This window comes from Heloderma suspectum, chromosome 4 (genome assembly GCF_057233095.1).
Source record: "Heloderma suspectum isolate Gila_16-S chromosome 4, 16-S_ref, whole genome shotgun sequence".
Taxonomy (NCBI): domain Eukaryota; kingdom Metazoa; phylum Chordata; class Lepidosauria; order Squamata; family Helodermatidae; genus Heloderma; species Heloderma suspectum.
The window spans coordinates 5,855,657-5,876,248 of record NC_139461.1 but is presented as its reverse complement, the minus strand read 5'-3'; the positions used below and the strand labels follow the sequence as shown (position 1 = coordinate 5,876,248).

At 49.2% G+C, this 20,592-nt stretch overlaps 2 protein-coding genes across 6 annotated transcripts in view; both read left to right on the top strand.

Moving 5' to 3' along the window:
* The window catches only part of LOC146346474 (protein EFR3 homolog A), a 62,814-nt gene extending 54,772 nt beyond the window's left edge, over nt 1-8,042 (top strand). Inside the window, exons 21-25 of one of the 2 annotated variants that reach the window (XM_084848513.1) lie at nt 2,266-2,314; nt 3,107-3,210; nt 4,063-4,112; nt 5,354-5,448; nt 6,946-8,042. In XM_084848513.1, the coding sequence (XP_084704639.1) occupies nt 2,266-2,314; nt 3,107-3,210; nt 4,063-4,112; nt 5,354-5,448; nt 6,946-6,950 (303 nt within the window). In that variant the 3' untranslated portion in view covers nt 6,951-8,042. Of the gene's footprint in view, nt 1-2,265; nt 2,315-3,106; nt 3,211-4,062; nt 4,113-5,353; nt 5,543-6,945 lie in introns of those variants that run through there. The other variant, XM_084848512.1, reaches the window with a different exon arrangement.
* Nucleotides 8,043-13,678: 5,636 nt separating this feature from the next.
* Nucleotides 13,679-20,517, top strand: VPS28 (VPS28 subunit of ESCRT-I). Of its 4 annotated transcripts, none has more exons than XM_084848519.1 (11): nt 13,679-13,827; nt 14,736-14,861; nt 15,830-15,884; nt 16,989-17,017; nt 17,325-17,362; nt 17,638-17,727; nt 18,382-18,487; nt 18,772-18,873; nt 18,975-19,028; nt 19,461-19,552; nt 19,972-20,517. In XM_084848519.1, the coding sequence occupies exons 3-11, from the start codon at nt 15,848-15,850 to the stop codon at nt 20,087-20,089; spliced, it is 666 nt and encodes a 221-aa protein (XP_084704645.1). In that variant the 5' UTR covers nt 13,679-13,827; nt 14,736-14,861; nt 15,830-15,847; the 3' UTR covers nt 20,090-20,517. The 4 variants fall into 4 exon arrangements, with proteins under 4 accessions (XP_084704645.1, XP_084704644.1, XP_084704641.1 ...); XM_084848518.1 differs by having other exon boundaries at nt 15,800-15,884; XM_084848515.1 differs by lacking the exon at nt 14,736-14,861.
* Nucleotides 20,518-20,592: the final 75 nt, after the last annotated feature.

The following is a 20,592-nucleotide window of genomic DNA, read 5'->3' as shown; positions in this document are numbered from 1 at the left end:
TTGTGCTGTGTGGGATTTAGAGCGATTCTGCAGTGACGATGTAACTGTTCTGTGATGGGTATCATTCATAAAATTAATGTCTTTGAACTCCCAACTGTTCGGGCAACACTGCATTTCATAACTTTAAACCCCTCAGATGTAAAGACCTTATTCTGATGTGTATCATGCATTTGCTAATGTTCAGTTTTTGTGATCATTGGTTCTTCTACCCAGGGCTCTCTTTAATCTAAACAGCTCAACTTCCTCTTTCATGTCACCCCCCTCTAATATATCCTGTATTGCCACCAAATAATAGCCTCCTCTAAACAAGATGATCTCTTTAAAATTTTGCTCATAATATTAATTCTGTGATCATTTCACAGCAGCTTCAATTACTACCTGGATACACCTTCATAAAGTACTATCAAAGTTGCTTCCAAATGGGGCTTTTATTGTGCAGTTGCCCTGCCTCCTTAACAGAATTTTACAGGGGGTCCAGATGCTGTTGTCTTCAATTGGTAACCTCTCCTGTGTTCTGGGAGAGATGTAGCATAGTGGTAGAGCAGATGCCTGCATACAGCAGGTCCCAAGTTCAATCCCTGTTATCTCCAGGTAGGGCTAGGAAGGAATCCTGCCTGAAACCGTGGAGGGTGTTGACAATACTGGAATAGATGGACCAAGATTTAGATAGACTCAGTACAAGGCCGCTTCCTATGTTCCTATTTCTTCTATCTTTTTTCTTACCAGAAAAGAAATATGTTAAAGAGTAAAAGAGCAAATCAGTGCACAATGTCTTTTGATTGGAGCCCTCCGTCTGGAAATGCCCCAACTTGTACTCCCTGTTCTGGCACACTGTCCAGTACTCACCACTGGGAATTCTATTAAGCCTCTGCAATCCTCCTCCTCAAAGCTCCTGATTTCAACAGACATTGCCCACAGACAGTTTCAAACCCATATTTGCAGCCCTAGGGACTAGAAACTTGCTTTTAAGAAATGAAAGCAGAGATTCTTGGTGCTGAATTTGGAAGCCACCATGAAATTCCTGGATGGAATTTGAATACACTGAGAGGTTTAGGTTTCCCTTAATAAGATGCATACCTCCACAGTTCCCTTTCACCATAGGCTTGTTCAGTGCCTTTATTTAGAAGACATTGCTTTTGGCTGGAGTTCAGGTAGCAAACTAAGACCCTGTTGTGTTGTTGTAGAGTGCATTGATAGCTGGTGTACCAGCTGCCGCTCTCCTGTACAGAGATAGCCTGGCCATAGTAATTGTACTCTGGAAACCTCTAGGTTAGGGCTACTGCAGTGCATTTTATTCAGGTCTGCCTTTGAAGATTGCCTAGAAATGACAGTGGATGCTGGGAACATACTATTTATTTATTAAAAGAATGTTTAAATTGCCCATCTTCCTGCGGGTACCAGGATACTTTACAATTAATATGATTACAAATAGTCATATAAATACGAGTATTATATTGTGGCTGCTCCTATTTGATTATTTGTTTCTTTTTTATTTCTGTAATTACAAAATGCCTTGCTCTTTCTCTTTATACTCTGTGTAAGATTGAATTCCGTCTGACTTCTAAGGCTCCTACATTCCTAACATGTTCTGTGTTGAAGGATTCCTCAGTAATCAGCTCCTGTTAGCAATCCTTACAAGCTCTCTGGTTTCCTAATATCCTGTGTAGAACTGTTACTCATCCCATTAGGTCTGGAACCTTTACCTACAAGCTGTTTTCATTTTGCTTAGTATACAGAGTGCTGCTGATAGGCCAGGCACGAGGAAATTCCAGTTGTCTTCATTCACTTCTGCAGCTTCCTCAGTCCATCCTACCTGGGTGTTAACCCTTTCTCCCAAATGAAAATCCCCCCGCCCGGCCCGGCTGATAATACAGCGCCAGGAGGAAAGCCTCCATTGGCACCAAAAGAGATTTCTTTCCCAGTGCTAGTAGTGGGGGGATGGGTGTGTGTGGATTTTCATTGGGATCCTGCTCACATTCAGATTGGCTCTCAGTCATGCAGCTTCTTCCTACCTGGAGATGTCAAGGATTTAATCTGATGGGAGTTTCTGTATGCAAAGCTTCCCCTACTGGGCTATGACCCTTCCTCTCATGCATCTAACTACATTTACTTGGCAACCTTATTATCTCCTCTTTCCAAATCCCTCTTTGCAAAACACAACGCACAGCCCAGTGATGGTGCTGAATAAATAAATAGCAATAACTAATTTATAACTCAACAGCTTGTGTGATTTAAACAAATTAAATACCTGGTGTTTTTTTCCAGGTCAACAACATGGAGGAAATTACCTTTGAAGCACTGAAGAAGGCTATAGGTAAGATTCACCATAGTTCGTTGTGAAGTTAGTTTTTCCTCCATGTTCCATTCCAACAGGCACTGGCTCTTACCAGATGACTTAATCATAAATCATCTAAGCAAAGATCTTAATCCAGCATTTTTAAAGAAAGATTTCAAAACTACAAGAGCCACCTGCCATAATTACTTGAACATGTTCAGTGTTGTCGCAGATCCCTGCCTCTTACAATGTCAGATAATCTGGAGGTGAGAAAATATTATCTCACATTTGATACCATGTTCAGGAGGGTGTGAATTCCCCGTTGAAAGGCCAATTATTTTAGACTCCAGCTTGGACCACTTTCATCCATTAAAAGGCATTTGGAAAGAAAACTATTATAACAAATATCAGTTCTTCTACCAAAGCAAAGTTTTCTTGTTAAGTACTTGTGTGGAATTGGCTTAGAAGTGCATAGTTTATTCAAATAACATTATGTATGTAGGATGGAATTCTAAATGTCCCGTAAACTTGCGAGAAGAATCTCATCTCAGAACTGAATAGGTGTGACACAAACACTTTTGGTGGCTGCTGATAATTTTGCTCTAAAGGAGGCCTGCACAATTTGTAACCCACAAACCAAATGCCGCCCCCAACCAGCCATGGACTGTGGCCTACCAGGTGCTTGACTGCGGCCCTCCTTTGTTTTGGAGGCTGTTGTGGGCTGCCTTCCACTTGGTTGGTCTCATGCTGTGCAGGGCACAGTCTCCGACAGATGCTTTAGTTCCCTCTCCTTCCTCTTCTGCCCCCTCCCTCGTTTTTAATTTGCCAAAGATAACACTGGTCTTGAAGAGCAGGAGAAGGAGAAGAGGCGCCTTGTGATTGAAAAGTTTCAGAAAGCTCCCTTTGAAGAGATCGCTGCCCAGTGTGAAACTAAGGTAAGCCCAGGGAGCTCTGAGTGCACTTCAGCTCAGTGAACAATGGGTGGTGGGTGTGTGGGAGAGGTCTGTGCAAAAGGGACAGAGCAATGGTCTCGGAGCACCGCACACTTTTAGGGAGAGAGGGGTTTAGAGCTCTTGGTTGGGACTCCAGGGCCTTCCCATTTCGAACCTCCTGGATGACCATTTGCTTCTGCCATCTCTCTCCCCCATCGTCTCCATTGCAACACCTTTTTCTGCAGTGTTGTGAGCCCAGGAGGAGGAGGGCTGTGAGAGGGGGCCACTCTGCACCATCTCACCTGCCATTTTAATAGAGCATGTGGTCAAGGCAGGCAAGTTTCTGTGCCCCACAGTACATGAGGGCGTGGTGTGGCAAGAACCATGGCTGTTCACGAGCGCCTGCCCCCTCTCCAGCCCAGTAAGACAGGCCTCCTTTACGGATGCGTGTATTGGAAGCACAATCCAGAGTGAGACTGTCAGAGTTAAACCTACCACCACCAGCAGTAAGAGAGGGCAGGACATGGACTCCCCAATGAATACGCAGTGCTTAGCGAGCACATTGTGAGACAGAATTGTCCCTGTTGAGTGCAAAAGGCACCTGCTTGTATGTTTGTCTGAGTTGCTCTTTTCTGGGTTAAGGAGGCTAGAATGACACCAAGCTTTGTTTTCTCCTTTGAAAATGTCTGGGACAAGCCTTCTGCGGCCGCAGCTGTTAGCTTCTTGAACTGCCTACTGTGCGGGAGCCTATGGGGCTTTCTGCCCTCATGAAAGGGAAGGAGATGGAGCACCCCTCGATGGCACCACCCCTTGAGTAGTTTCAGGGTCTCAGTAAATATGTGTTTCTCCCTGCAGGCAAACCTTCTTCACGACCGGCTTACTCAGATCTTGGAGCTCACCATTCGGTAAGGAGAAACACCCAAAGGCAAGCGGTGGGAGGGGATCTTACTGGGGAGTCACTCTGTGCTGTCATTCTTAGCAGCAGCAGTTCTCACTACTCTGGGGTCTGGGGATTGTGTTTCTATGTCACCTCTGTCACCGATTGGTGAGGAAATAGCACCATTGGCACACGTCTCCTTATCAGGGGTGTTAAATCCCCTCTAGTATCAGCTCCAGCAAAGAAGCATCTCTTACTGGTGCCTCTGATTGTCATTGGTGGGCACACAGCCAGCTATATTCCTGTAACTGTGGATGGATCCTTATACTTTGGCGGCATGCTTGCTGCGGCAACACTGCTCCTTCCTACACTGCCACAGCAATGTGGGAAGCCCGGGACTACGCTCCCCGCCCCCCCCCCCGCACCATCCACCCTCCAGGAGCTGCACTAACACTGGTGTGTGGAGGATGTGCGGCATGGGCTCCACTGGTATGAGGTGTGGCTTCTCGTTACCAGGCAGCCTGGGAACGTGTGCTCTGCAGTAGCTCCACACCTCCAAGGTACCTTGAAAACTGGGCCTGGAGCCATCTCTCTCAGCGCACTCCTCTGGCAGCAGAATTGTGACCAGCAAAGGAGGGGGAGAAAAGGCCTCTGGTGCTCTTTCCTCTACCAGTGGCACTTGGCCCTGGCTGGCTTTCTTGCTCAGTGGTAGAGCAACTGTCTTGCATGCAGAAAGTCCCAGGTTCAAACCCCAGTATCTCCAAGTAGGCCTGGAATAATCTCTGCCGGAAACCCTGGAGAGCCACTGCTGCCAGTGAGTGTTGGCGATACTGGGCTAAATGGACCCATGGTCTGACTCGGTATAAGGCAGTGTCCTATGTTTCTGTTGACTTTAGGAAGCAGTCCAGAACATTTGTGTTTCACCAAGCTTTTAAATAACGTCTTGGATTAACTGTAGGTGTCATCTATGTTAATCTTGCTTGGCTCAAATTGCCATTCAGTCATGTTATGTAATTTTAGTGTTGAATTGTTTTATGGATTGCTAGCTGCCTAGCGCATCAACCTGCCAGGAACAAGCAGTTTAGGAATAAATATGAATTGAGGAGAAATTCTCAAGCTTTTTGATCTCGCTTGATTAACAATGCAGGTCCAGGGTTTGGCTGGGATGTCACAGAAAGGCCGTGTTCCTCCCTAAACCAATTCTGATAACAGTGACTAGGAGAAAAATGTTCTGTAAAATCTTAACCTCCTTTAATGTCTCTTTTGCAGCCCCCCTCCCAGCCCCTCTGGGACGTTGACTATCACTGCTGGACACCCCCACTACCAATCCGTTCCAGTCTATGAGATGAAGTTTCCAGATCTTTGTGTGTATTAAGAGTCTTCTAGCCTCAGTTGGGCGTTGTTTAGCATTAAAGCACATTGTGTCAAGCCCAAGATGAGATTTTAGCTCAGCCTCCACTCTTTCCTTTGTCACAGTTTAATAGAACTTTCAGAAATAGCCCTGCACAATGTGCAGCTGGCTGGGATTGTGCCTGAATTGCAGATTTCTTACTCTGTTCGTTCTGCAAGTGTAATTCTGTCTCTTTTGCCACACTGTTTTATGTTTCAGTGAATAGAGAATTTTTAGACAAGATGCCGCCACAGCCTTTGTGGTTTCAGTCCATCTAGATGTTGTAGGACTAACTGGCAAACTCTTTGCTGCCTTGTTTACTCTCTCTCTTTTTGCAGCACAAGAGCCTGAGCGCCTTAAGCAATGCAAGGTAGACACTTCACTGCTGTTGATTCCATGGTACTAAACCACACACAAGAGGCGACATTTTGCCTCTGTTTCAGTCACAGTAGTAATCTTGAATGTAACGTGCTACCTAGAAATTCCGTACACATGCAGTTTCCCACATCGTATGTTCTGCTCCAGCAAAGAAATGGGTATTTTTGAGCAGGAAAACCTGCAATATTTTTGATGTCTTCAAATGTCTACTTTATGTCCCAGGCTTTGGGGGAAAAAATGTATTTTTGCTGTGCTGCTTTTAGGATACCGACATTATATCTATATATATTTAGTATAGCACAAGAGATTAAGGGCATTTTAAAATGGTACATTGTTTTTTTTTTACTAATTATCTGTGAAATTGTAAAAAAAGAAGCTAGTTATTCTACAAAATATTTCTTTCTGTAGTATAGCGGTGTATGTTTTTAGTGATCTTTTGTCAACTGAAGGGAAAAAAACTGTGGAGCTCCCTGGAGAGGCAAGAATTTTTATTGTGTGTGCTTCCTCTCCCACCTCAAGTGGTTGCATTTTAGAAATGTGTCCACTTGTAGCTGCTTTAACTTCACTGCCAAGTTTTCCTCCAAGAATGAAATATGGGCTTGCTCAGCTCCATAAGAATATGTATCCCAGTCAAGATGTTACAGTAGTAGCCTTCTGGTTGGTCTGCACTTAATACTCATCACACGGGAAGCAAAGCAAGTTTTTGTGTTCAACCCATAATTGCAGCTTCAGTGGTAAAAATGGAAAAGCTTCTGTAACAGCCAGGTAATAGTTGGCAAGCTTTGGTAATTCAGGGTCAATGGTATCTTTATGTTGTGCTATGAAAAATCAACTTGCTTTCTTGATGCTTACATTTCAGAAAACATATTTTCATCACTTGTCTAGGTTAGAGCTTATTTGTAAAATAGTTGGGGGTGGAAGAACAGGTTGACTTGACAGCGTACAAAATGCTAAGATTCTTAGTTTCTTTAAACAGACAAATGAAGTGGGAGAGGTTAGTCTTTTCCCCAAGATCTTTTAGTTTTGTCAATCTATGAAGCAAGGCACTGACGTGCTCCTGAAGTGCTTACGGTAACCAAGCCCTTCTTTTCAGTTTGACAGCGCAATCACAGCTCTTAGTGGATGACGAAACAGCCTCTTTCGTACAGCATTCCCCTGTGATTGCCGCTGCTCCACACTTCCACCCTGCTCAGACCAGAGGCAGCACCCCTCATAGAACGCAGTGCCATTTTCTTGGCACCCTTAGCTTCCACATTTTGGTTTTGGAAGGTAAGATGTCTTGGCGTCTGATGTCATCCAAGTGGTGTTTTATTTAAAGATGCAAGTTGATCTGAGGTTGACACACACGTAAAGGAGGTTATGCTGCTGTCTTTTTAAAAGTATGACTACTTTGGTACAATATAAAAATGAAAGAATGCTGTTTAATTTGCACTCGTGCGGTCTGTGGACATTGCTGCTGTACAACTCAGCTGTTGCTCCACTCAGCTCTGCATGCAGCAGATGCCTTGCATTTCATGTCCCATTTGCTTTGAAATCTCAGACGACTTGTTTTCATGGTTTTTGTTGTTGCATTACACAGTGGACTTCTACATTTCCAAAACTGATGTTGCTCTTCAGCATTTAAGGGGGGGCGGGAAGCAAGCAGGAGCTGCCATCATTTGTGGTTGGGTGAGCTGGAGGAGCAGAATGGCTGCCATGCTGTGTCCAAAATATTCATTCCATTGTGAATTGTATAGGCATGGGAAAGCACAATATCCTATGTATTGTCCTGACAGTAGTCAAGAAAACAAGATTGGTTGTTAACACAACTGTATTGCTAACTTTGTAATGGTTCCTTTGAATCAATAAACTTTTTGGAGAGCTTATGTTAAAAAGCCCGTGTGCTTGACCAGCTGTGTTTGTGACAGTGTTGGCGCTGTTTGAACGTTTGTCACTTGGAGTCCTCCTGGTATTTGTATGTATTCCAGCCATCCCTTGTCATTTCAGCTGATAAGATTAAAAGAATGTATAGCTTTTCATAGCAATTTTATTTCAAGGCATAAATTAAAACATAGTCAGAAAATGACTTGTCTATTTTACTGATGCTTATATATTCTGCACTCTCTGTATTGACCCATTTGACTAAATGTAAGAACACTGTGCAATCCACATGTAAGCAATAAAATAAACCAAATAACTGAAAGGCAACGCATACAAATGGCCACTTTTTTTCTTTCCCATGTTTTTGGGTCCTTGGGTTGGGTCCATTTGGGGGCATTAAGATCAGCTCCATTCAACACAATAACTGTTCTAGGAGACAATAAAATGAAGCAACTGTCATGGCATATGAGGCAAACATACTTCTGGAGACCCTGGAAGGGCCATAAATTGGTGGGTAGAGCATATGTCTTGCATATAAAAGGTCCCGATTTCAGTTCCCAGCCAAGAGTGGGGAAGGGCCCTTACGAGCTATTGCTGCCAGTCAGTATAGACAGGAGCTAGATGGGGCAATGTCTAAGGCAGCTTCTATATTCTCCTCACTCTTCCCTCAGCCGCCAAGGCAGGGGTGGAGAACATGGGGACCTCCAGATGCTGCTGGACTGCAACTCCCATCAGCCCTAGCCAGCATAGGCAGTGGTCAAGAATGATGGGAGTTGCAGTCCAAGAACATCTGGAGGGCCACAGTTCCCCATCCCTGCCCTATGAGGGGCATGGAGGTTTTAGCACACAGTTCAGGGGCTGAAAAATCACAGATCTGCCACATGCAGGTGCAGCCATGGTGCAAAAACAAGGATCCTTGGCAGGGATCCTCTTGATTTTATATGATTTTTACAGAGCAAATCCCCCAAACTACCATGTGCCTGATCTCATCTGGTCTCTGAAGCTAAGCAGGGTCGGCCCTGGTTAGTACTTGGATGGGGGACTGCTTGGGCATTGAGCAGGGGGTTGGACTCGGTGGTCTTGTAGGCCCTTTCCAACCCTATGATTCTATGATCTATATCACAGAGCACATCTGCCCCCATGGACTGAACCAGAAAAATCATGGATTGGCCACTCGTGGGTGCAGCCACGGCACAATAAATGTATCCAAGGCAGAGATCCTCATGATTTTTACAAGAAAGATACCCCCAGACACCATCCTATCACAGAGCACTTTTGCTTTGAGAGGTACTGCTGGTGGTAGCTTGACTCTCCAGGTGTGTGGTGTGCTCTCTTGGAAGGATTTGCAGTCGCCAAATACTGGGATCAAGTCCATAGCTTGGGAGTGCTTCTAGACCCAATGTTGTCACTAGAGGTACAAGTGTCTTCTGAAGCTCAAGCGCCTTCTACCATCTTGGGCTGATACAACAGCTACAACTCTGCCTGTATAGTGACATCCTTGCTTTAATGATCGATGCCCTGGTAATCCTGTTAGATTACTGCAATGCGTTGTATGTAAGGCTGCTCTTGAATGCAATCTGGAAACTTCGGGGTTAATACAAAATATGGCAGCTAGGGGACTGGTTGGAACTGGGCATTCCACACCCAATTCAAGATTCCCTCGTAAAAATCTGGAACATCCATGAGGTTCTGGAACTTGGACCCAAACTTTTCACCATAGTTGCACCATGAAGATCTGGATCAGTGCTTTCTATGGTTCAGTTCCTGGACACAGACATGATCCGCGATTTGATGGTGAGTTCGCATGCCCCAGATCCATGTTTTGCAGCATAGCAGCACCACAAATCTGTGACTCCATGATTTTCATAATGAAATCCATGGACACAGAAATGATCTGTGATTTGCTTGTTTGCTGACACCTTCTGTTAAAAAAATCCGTATGACCCATGCCCCAAATCCATGTTTTTATGCCATGGTGGTTCTGTGAAGCATGGGAGTGTGATCATTATGGATTCATGTTTTTACATCACACTTGCTCCCTGAAGTATGGGATCAATAGTTTTAATACTTTGCTCTGTGGCCATGGATGTGATCTGTGATGTAATGATGCATTTGTGGGGACACTATATAAAAATCCAGAGGACCCATAAGGAACTGCATCTTGAATCCTTTTTTTCTTGTCATCCTGGATCTGCGAAATATAGGATCCATGCCACTGACATGGATTTGCTTTGTGATTCAGCTATGATTTTGGATGCACTACATATAAAATCCAGATGATACATCAGGATCCATGCCTCGCATAAATCACAGAATCATAGAATAGTAGGGTTGGAAGGGGCCTGCAAGGCCATCGAGTCCAACCCCCTGCTCAATGCAGGAATCCAAGTCAGAGCATCCCTGACAGGTGGCTGCCCAGCCTCGTCTTGAAGGCCTCCAGGGTGGGAGAGCCCACTACTTTGATTTGACTGTGGTTTGGGGATTTCCCCTGTAAAAAGCATGAGGATCCCTGTGGATCCCTCTCTAATCCACGTTTTTGTGCTGTGGTGGCACCAACTGGCAAACCCCATTTTCGTGGTTCAGTTGGTGGAAGCGGATGCGATCTGTGATACCGCGGTGTTTGGGGGTATCATTCTTGTTAAACTTATGAGGATCCCTGCCTTGGATGCCTGTTTTTGTGCTACGGCTGTGCCCATGACTGGCGGATCCATGGTTTTTCTTATTCAGTCCCTGGAAGCAGATTTGCTCCGCACTATGGCGGTGTTGTGGGGCATCTTGCTAAAATCATGGGGATCCCTGCCTTGGATCCCTGTTTTTGTGCCACGGCTGTGGCGGATCCGTGGTTTTTCTGGTTCAGTCCGTGGGGCCAGATGTGCTCTGTGGCAGGATGGTGGTTGGGGGGTTGTTGTTGTTGTTGTTCAGTCGTTCAGTCGTGTCCGACTCTTTGTGACCCCATGGACCATAGCACGCCAGGCCTTCCTGTCCTGCGCTCTCTCCCGGAGCGTGCTCAAGTTCATATTCATTGCATCCGTGATGCTATCTAGCCATCTCATCCTCTGCCGTCCCCTTCTCCTTTTGCCTTCAGTCTTTCCCAGCATCAGGGTCTTTTCCAGGGAGTTTTCTCTTCGCATTAGGTGGCCAAAATATTGGAGCTTCAGCTTCAGTATCTGTCCTTCCAATGAGCACTCAGGGTTGATTTCCTTTAGGATGGACTGATTTGACCTCCTTGCAGTCCAGGGGACGCGTAAGAGTCTTCTCCAGCACCACAGTTCGAAAGCATCAATTCTTCGGCGCTCAGCCTTCCTTATAGTCCAGCTCTCACAGCCATACGTTACTACTGGGAAAACCATAGCTTTGATTAGACGGACCTTTGTCGGCAAGGTGATGTCTCTGCTTCTTACTATGCTGTCTAGGTTGGCCATAGCTTTCCTCCCAAGGAGCAAGCGTCTTTTAATTTCATGGCTACAGTCACCGTCTGCGGTGATCTTGGAACCCAAGAAAGTAAAATCTGTCACTGCTTCCATTTCTTCCCCTTCTATATGCCAGGAAGTGATGGGGCCAGATGCCATGCTCTTAGTTTTTTTAATGTTGAGTTTCAAACCAGCTTTTGCACTCTCCTCTTTCACCCTCAACAAGAGGCTCTTGAGATCTTGATCTTCGCTTTCTGCCATTAGGGTGGTATCGTCTGCATATCGGAGGTTGTTGATAATTCTCCCGGCAATCTTAATTCCGACCTCTGATTCATCCAACCCGGCATTTCTCATGATGTACTCTGCATATAAGTTAAATAAGCAGGGTGACAATATGCAGCCTTGTCGTACTCCTTTCCCAATTTTGAACCACTCTGTTGTTCCATGTCTGGTTCTGACTGTTGCTTCTTGACCCTCGTACAGGTTTCTCAGGAGACAGGTAAGGTGGTCTGGTACTCCCATGTCTTTCAGAATTTGCCACAGTTTGTTGTGATCCACACAATCAAAGGCTTTAGCGTAGTCAATGAAGCAGAAATAGAGGTTTTTCTGGAATTCTCTTGCTTTCTCCATGATGCAGCGAATGTTGGCGATTTGATCTCTAGTTCCTCTGCCTCTTCGAAACCCAGCTTGTACTTCCGGTAGTTCTCGGTTCGCATACTGCTGAAGCCTAGCTTGTAGGATTTTGAGCATCACCTTGCTGGCATGTGAAATGAGCGCAATTGTGCGGTAGTTTGCACACTCTTTGGCGTTGCCCTTCTTTGGAATTGGAATGTAAACTGACCTTTTCCAGTCTTGTGGCCACTGTTGAGTGTTCCAGATTTGTTGGCATATTGAATGCAGCACTTTAACAGCATCATCTTTTAGGATTTTAAATAGCTCAGCTGGAATACTGTCATCTCCGCTAGCTTTGTTGTTACTAATGCTTCCTAAGGCCCACGTGACTTCACTCTCGAGGATGTCCGGCTCAAGTTCAGTGACCGCACTATCATGGCTATCAGGGACATTCAGATCTTTCCGGTATAGTTCTTCTGTGTATTCTTGCCACCTCTTCTTAATCTCATCTGCTTCTGTTAGGTCCCTGCCTTCTTTGTCCTTTATCATGCCCGTCTTTGCACAAAACGTTCCCTTGAGATCTCCAATTTTCTTGAAGAGATCTCTAGTCTTTCCCATTCTGTTGTTTTCCTCGATTTCTTTGCATTGTTCATTTAAGAAGGCCTTCTTGTCTCTCCTTGCTATTCTCTGGAACTCTGCATTCAGTTGAGTATATCTTCCCCTTTCTCCCTTGCTTTTCGCTTCCCTTCTTTCGTGAGCTACTTGTAAAGCCTCATCAGACAGCCACTTTGCTTTCTTGCATTTCTTTTTCTTTGGGACGGATTTCGTTGCTGCCTCCTGATCAGTGTTACGGACCTCCGTCCATAGTTCCTCAGGCACTCTGTCTATCAGGTCTAATCCCTGAAATCTATTCCTCACCTCCACTGTATATTCATCAGGGATATGATTTAGGTCATACCTGAACGGTTTAGTGGTTTTCCCGACGTTCTTCAATTTAAGCCGAAATTTTGCAAGCAGCAGCTCATGATCTGAGCCACAGTCAGCTCCAGGTCTTGTTTTTACTGACTGTATGGAGCTTCTCCATCTTTGGCTGCAAAGGACATAATCAATCTGATTTCGATATTGACCATCTGGTGACGTCCATGTGTAGAGTCGCCTCTTGTGCTGTTGGAAAAGAGTGTTTGCTATGATCAGCGTGTTCTCTTGGCAAAACTCTATTAGCCTTTGTCCTGCTTCATTTTGTACACCAAGGCCATGCCTGCCTGTTATCCTGGTGATTTCTTGACTTCCTACTTTAGCATTCCAATCCCCTATGATGAAGGGGACATCTTTTTTTGGTGTTAGTTCTAGAAGGTGTTGTAGGTCTTCATAGAACCGATCAACCTCAGCTTCTTCGGCCTCAGTGGTTGGGGCATAGACTTGAATTACTGTGATGCTGAATGGTTGGGGGGGCCTCCCCTTTAAAAATCGCACGGCAGCATGAGGCTCCCTTTCCGACTTCCTGGATCCTCGGCTTCCGTCGCTTCCAGTTCACGGGCTTCTCCGCTGCGTTGCTCTCGCCCGAGCACCCGCTACCTGAGCCCCGCTCAAAGCGCTGTGCTGACCCGTGAGGCCCTGTGCGGCTGGGGCCCCAGTCGGTGCCGCCGCGGCTTTCCTCCGGGGCATGAAGTGCCGCTGCGGCCTTCGCTGAGCACCGCCGCGGGAGCTTAACGGGGGCCGCTGAAAGCGCGCGGGGGGGCGGCCCGGGCCTCGGCCTTGCCCTGCGCCGAGGGCCGGGCCGGGCCGGGCCGCTGCGCGCGCGTGCAGAGGAGCCGCCTCCGCGCGCGCCGCCAGAACCAGCGGGCGGCCCCCGCCGCCGCCGCGCTCGAGGCGGCGCTTCCTCCCCGCCCGGAAGGGGCGCGGCCCAAAAGGAGCCCGGAACCGGCGGGGAGCGGCAGCCCCGCCGTCGCGGACCCGCCCAGCGCTGCGCTGCGCTGCGCTGCGCTGCCCTGCCGCCTGGAAGGGCGCCGCGCCGAGGCGGGCCCAGCGCTCCGCGAGCTCCTCTGCGCCACAGGCCCGGCGCCATCGTCCGGAAGCGCAGGCGCGGCGGCCGGGTGAGCGGCGGCGGCTGGGGGCCCGGCGCGCCCGCGGCGGCGGGCAGAGACGCCCGCCAGGCCGCGCCCGCCTCCTCCGCGCGGGCCCGAGGCCGGCCCTTCCCCCGGCGCGCGGGGCCCAGGGGCGCGCGGGCGACACTCGCGGGCCGCCCCGCAGCTCCGCGGCCGCCGGTCCCGGCTGCGGGCGGGCGCCAGCGCCCGCCCGCCCGCCCGCCTCGCCGCCTGGGAGCCCCGCTGGGGGCGGCCCGAAGCTGCGGCCCGCCAGAGGGTGGGCTGCGACCCGGCAGCCCCGGCCAGGCAGGCCGTGGTCGGGAGTGCGGGAGCCCCGCCCCGCCCGCTGGGGGCCCAGCGCTTCCGTGGAGGCGGCGGCGCCCGCCGGCGGCGCGGGGCGGGCGGGCGGGCCTTCGCCCTTGTCGCCTTGGGCCGGGACGTGGCCTGCGGCGCTCCAGCGGCCGGGGCAGCAGTAACGAGGCCCCCGAGCGAGAGCCCCCACGCGGGGTGCGGGCGGGAGGAACGGGGCGCGCGGCGGCGAGGGGGCCGGGGCCGGGCTCGCCGCCCGCCCCTGGCTGCCTGTCGCGCGGGCGTAATACGGCGCTCCCGCCATGCACGGCTGCTGGGCCGTCGCGGAGACGATGCCCGCGAAGGGCGCTCTAAAGAAGGGCGTCGTGACTTACTGCTGCCCTGCTTGAGGTCTGGGGCCAGCCGCCAGGGCCCCGTGCTGAGGATGGGAAGGGCAGGCGCTGCCCGGAGGTCTTCGCGCTTGGGGGAGGGCGCATTAGGGGGCAGTTGGTGTGGGGGGAGAAGCCCACCCCCGGCCCATATGCCGTTAGGCAGAGCTGGTAATTATTGTGTAAAATTGCCAGAAAGCTGCTTTCTATTTACTTTCTTTTTCTTCTGCTGTGATACAGCCACATGGTACTGAATGTGGTTGTGGGGCAGCATTCGTTGCATGGTTGGTGGTGCATGTAGAAAATCCTCTGAGCGAGTGACCCCGGAGCTCACAAATTTGCGCGCACACACACCCCCCCAATCTGGTGAGCATGACACACCCATCCTCAAGCTTGGATGGGATGGGAGGGATGGTATTGCCATCACATTAGGCATCTCCAAAGCTCCATGCAATTTTGGAGACAAGACCCTGCCGCTCTTCAACTCAGGGGAAGGGCAGGGTAAAGCAAGCACAAATTTGGGCTGGCTATGTATTTATTTCATTTCTGTACCACCCAATATTCGAAGCTCTTTGGGCAGTACACAGAAATTAAAACCAAAAAGCACAGGATAAAACAGTATAAAAGCATTAAAACCACAATATAACCATAATAAAAGCTAGCAGCAATGCAGATATTTAGAATACAGATTTAAAACACCAAAGCTAAAAGACTAGGAAGCTAAACTGCCTGGGAGAATAAAAAGGTCTTCACCTGGTGCCGGAAGGAATACAACATAGGTGCCAAGTGAACCTCTCTTGGGAGCTCATTCCACAGCCGGGGTGCCACAGCAGAAAAGGCCCTCTTCCTAGTAGCCACGCACCTCACTTCCTTTGGCAAGGGCTCATGGAGAAGGGCCTCTGAGGATGATCTTAGGGTCTGGGCAGGCACATATGGGAGGAGGTGATCCTTCAGATAACCTGCCCCCAAGCCGTGAAGGGCTTTGAATGTTAATACCAGCACTTTGAGTCAGGCCCAAAAATGGACTGACGGCCAGTGCAGCTGGAAAAGTGCTGGTGTAATGTGACCTCGTTTGGCTACTAAAACCAAATGAAATTTGTGGACCCCTGAAGTGGTGGTCCATTTCTTGTTATTGCATGTGGCGAAGAATGTGCTTTGTAACAAGGCTCAGCTTGCTGTACAAGGTCCCGTTTTTTGGCTTCAGAGCTGTTTGGCAGGGAAGAACTTGCAAAGCATACAGCTGGCCTACGTACACTGCCTCCAAAGATGGAGGTTTACTGGTGATTTACCTATTCCTGTCACAGGCTCATGTGTGGTGGTTGTCTTGATCCTAGTTGCAGACTGAAGGAAGCATGTTTCATGGAATCCCAGCGACCCCTGGGATGGGAGGTGAGTCCTTTGGTGTCTGGTGCTGCTTTCCAGCTTAACCTGAGATGGTGAGAGCAAATGCTGGGGTTTGAACTGTGGCCAAAGGTGGATAGTATCTTGAGCTCCTAGGCTCCAGCAGCCAACATTTAGGCATATGGGAATTTTTGCAGTGTATTTAGCAATTGCTAATAAACTATGTGCCAACAGTATGCCACATGTGGAGTTCCCAAACCCTCACAGATCTTGACTGCCCTCCCAGTTCCTGGCTTTGTGTAACTTGCTTCTTGTTCTGCCATAGGGCAAGAGTGCAGTGCCAGGCTGCTGTCTTGTGCGGCAGGAGGAGAGTTGTGAGGGCTTTTCTTAGCTCTGCAAACTTCTTGGGGAATCACACTGGCTTTTCTCATTATACTGCCCCTATACAAATCTATGGTGCGACCACACTTGCAATACTGTGTTCATTTCTGGTCACCATACCTAAAAAAAGGATATTGTATCACTGGAAAAAGTCAGAAAAGGGCAACTAAAGTGATCAAGGGGCTGGAGCATCTCCCCTATGAGGGAAGGTTACAACAGCTGGGACTGGAAAAAAGGAGGGTGACAGGAGACATGGAGGCATACAGAATTATGCCTGGTGTGGAGAAAGTGGCTAGGGAGACGTTTTTCTCCCTCTCTCATAATACTAGAACCCAGTGGGGTCATCCTGTGAAGCTGATCGGTGGGAGATTCTGGACAGATAAAAGGAAGAACTTCTTCATAAAGCGCATGGTTAAACTATGGAATTTGCTACAATAAGACGTAGTGATAGTCACCACTTTGGATGGCTTTAAAAGGGACTTAGACCAATTCCTGGAGAAGACTATCAGTGGCTACTAGTCCTGATGGTTCTATGCTACCTCCAGTATCAGAGGCTGAATGCTTATGTACACCAGTTGCTGGAGAACCCGGGCAGGGGGATGCTGTTGCACTCATGTCCTGCGTGTGAGTTTCCCTTGTGCAGCTGGTTGGCCACTGTGTGAACACAATGCTGGACTAGATGGACCTTTGGTCTGATCCAGCAGGTCTCTTATGTTCCTAGCATATGGGGGCTGTATCTGCTCACCCACTTCTATCCTCTTTTGTTTTCAGCCCCAGGAAATAAGCCGGAACTGTACGAGGCAAGTAATGTTCTGTTTCTTCATTGACCAACAGTTCTTTCCAAAAAATTGGGGAGGGGTGTGGGGGAGTTGTGCCCTCCCATCTCAGAGGGGTGTTTGCAGTATTGCAGGGAATTTTAGCCACTTCCCAGACTGCAAGGCCACCAACAAATTCCTCCTCACTTTGGCGGGGACTCCCCTGAGAAGCTGTCCTCACTGACCTTCATAGGGCACCAGGGGGTCTCAGTCAACCCAGGTTTAAAGGTCCCTGGTCTTCCATGTGGTACAAAGGCCTGGTGGGTGCAAATTTACACTTCTTCCCTTTCAGGAAGTGAAGCTGTACAAGAATGCCCGGGAGCGAGAGAAGTGAGTACCTTCCTCGGGAACAGCCAAATGTATTGGATCTAGCCGCAGAAGCAGGAGGGATATGTGGAGGTTATTGGGGAAGCAGCAGTGGCCATGGATGAGCTGTGCAGCTGTCAAGATGCCAAATTCTGCACTAAGAGAGCCCTTGTTTGCATCTGACAGACGGGCACCTGGCCACACAGGAGGGTCCTGTCCCCTGCCACAGCCTGTTTCTCACGTTGAAACTTGTTATCAGCAAATGGTCCTTCCCAATAGTCTTAGCAATTTTGTTTCAGATACGACAACATGGCCGAACTGTTTGCTGTGGTGAAGACGATGCAAGCTCTGGAGAAAGCCTACATCAAAGACTGTGTCACCCCCAACGAGTGAGTTGCAGGGCACCTAGAGAGAATGGAATTCTGCCAGCTACAGGTTCAGCTCCCTCAAGATGTGTAGAAAAAGGAAGGAGGGATTTAGGAGGGACAGAGGAAGCACAAGAAAATGAGGGCCTTGCTTTGCTGCAGTGAGAGTGTAGAACCTAGGTGCCATGTTGGGATTGCTCACTGCTTGAACATATGAGGAACTAAGGACCCGTTTTGTTCCAAGGGCTGCTAGCCTTAGTAGTTAAATGGAACCTCCATGGTTGGAGGCAGTAGAATATGTCTCAGTACCAGTTGATGGGATATGAGCGGGAGGAGAGGCTGTTGCCTCCATCCCACTTGTGGGCTTCCAGAGACACCTGGCCGCTGGTGGAGTCTGAACACTGGACTGGATGCGCTCCTGATCTCATTTGGCAGGGTGCTTTTCATCCGTACCTTCTAAGGCAGTTCACTCAGTTCAATGGTGGAGCAGCTCAGCCACCCCGTAATCCCCTGCATTTAGCGGGGGGCCCTCCCCTCGCTGCGTGCATCTGCAGCATTATAAGCATATGCAACAGCCATTGGCAGTTGCAGAGAAAGGGGTGTGGGTGAAGAGGAGGGTGGGCCTGCAGCTCTCAACAGCTCCCCTGCCCTGGATTCCATTTTTCCTGGCCCTTCCAGGTACACGGCAGCCTGCTCTCGCCTCCTCGTCCAGTACAAGGCTGCATTCAAGCAGGTACAAGGCTTGGAGATCAACTCAATTGATGACTTCTGCCGGAAGTTTCGGGTAAGCAACTGTCGCGGGAGGGTGTGTGGGGAGGGAAAGATGAGACCTGGGTGTCTCAAGTGCCAGCCCTGCTGCTGCTGGCAAGGCAGAGCTCTCATCCAGGGATGCAGACCTTGGGCCTGCCATCCTGGAACAGAGATGAACCTGCTCTTTCTGGCTCCTAGCCTGCCGTGGGGCGGTGGAGGGAGCTTAGGTGATGGATTTGGTAGCTTGGGGGATCTCCATGGAAAGTTGCAGTATACCCTCCCCCCCCTTGGTTTGAGCATCACGCTTAACTCTCATAGCTTGACTGCCCACTGGCCATGGAGAGGATCAAGGAAGATCGGCCGATCACCATCAAGGATGACAAGGGCAACCTCAACCGCTGCATTGCGGACATTGTATCGGTAGGTTGAGGGGGCAGAGCTCGAGGGTGGCAGCCTGGGCCATGGTCCCTTTATCTCTGATACACCTTGCAGTGAACTGAGGAGCCTGTCTTCCCTTCCAGCTCTTTATCACCGTGATGGACAAGCTGCGCTTGGAAATCCGGGCCATGGATGAGGTGAGTGACAGAGCAGTGGGGCTCTTGCAGCCAAGAGCTGGCCCTGCAAAAAGGAAGCTTGAGAAGTCTGCTGCTAAAACAAGCAGGAGTCACGTGGCATCTAAAAGGCAAACGTTCTCCAGCTTTTAAGGACTAGACCCTGCTTTATCAGGTGCCCTTCTGTTGCAGCCGTCAACAGGCTGCTGCCTTTAGGTGCAGCGTTTACATCTTAACCAGGGAAGGGTGGAAGTGCCCCACTCCCCAGGCCTTTCTTTCTGCTGAGGTTGGGAGCCTTCTTCTAGAGGATGAGCCTCTCAGGGTTTCCCCATCCAGTAGAGCCACTACTTGGCTCTTGCACCAGCATCCTGAGCCCCCTCCTTGAGCCCTCTGGACAGAATGATGAAGACTGACCAGGGAAGAGCCATCAAGGGAACTGTCCTCTCCCCTCTTCAGATCCAGCCTGACCTCCGGGAGCTGATGGAGACCATGAACCGCATGAGCCACTTGCCCCCCGACTTTGAGGGACGGCAGAAAGTGAACCAGTGGTGAGTACTTCTCCATGGTGACAGGAAGTACTCTGCTGCTGCAGAAAACCCTTCCATGCCCTTATTCTCAAATGAAAGGGGCATGGGGGGGCCAAAGAGCCTGCTTTATGGATGACTCACCTTCCCTATCTGAGGTGGGTCAGAGAACTGCAGGAGCTCCCAGTACCTTGGCTTCTCACCCTCCCCCATACCTTCCACTTGTAGTTGAGTGGTGACTCTGGTCTGCCCAGTGGCACTTCCTAGTCCAGGCTTTGCATTACTTTTTTCCATTGGGCATTTCTCAAAGGACGTGTCGTCGTCCCCCCCCCCCCCCCCAAAAAAAAAAAAATTTGGTGGGGTTGTGACTGTAAAGGAGCAGGGAGAAGCAAGATGCCAGTTTTCTCTGGGCCATGGTTTGATGGGTCTTGCCTTCCCTCCAGGCTGCAGACACTGAGCGGGATGTCAGCTTCTGATGAACTGGATGACTCTCAAGTCCGGCAAATGCTCTTTGATTTGGAGTCGGCCTACAACGCCTTCAACCGCTTTCTGCACTCATGAGGATGATGCTGGGCCCGGCCTCAGCCGAGACCCCCCCCCCCCCTTTGGTGTAAACAGTGCAGCAGGAACACGGGCAGCTTCACTGCTGCATGATGTTGTAGAGCTATTGTGAAGGCTGTTAAATGTGCATCCTTCTCCCATTGGCCCTCTGAATTCAAGGATTCCATTCCCCACATCTTGAAAAGCAGGGGGGCTCTCCCTGTAGTTCTTTCACGGTGTGGTATTTGGTCTACTGCTGTAAGACAGGAGACCAGCATACCATGGAGGGCAAACAGCAGTGCCCGCCGCTTCCCCATGCAGCCTCAAGGCCTGAGGAGGAGAGCAGCAGCTGATGCCCAAGTGGTGCTTGTATTTATTTGGGTTTTGCTTTTGCCTCGGCAAGGCAGACTTTACTGGTCTAACACAAATAAATCCTCTTTCTACAGTGAGGAATTGTGCTCTGTATCAGATTTCATTGTAACCTGGACACTGGTCCAGGCAGCTGGGCAAGAAGTGGAATGCAA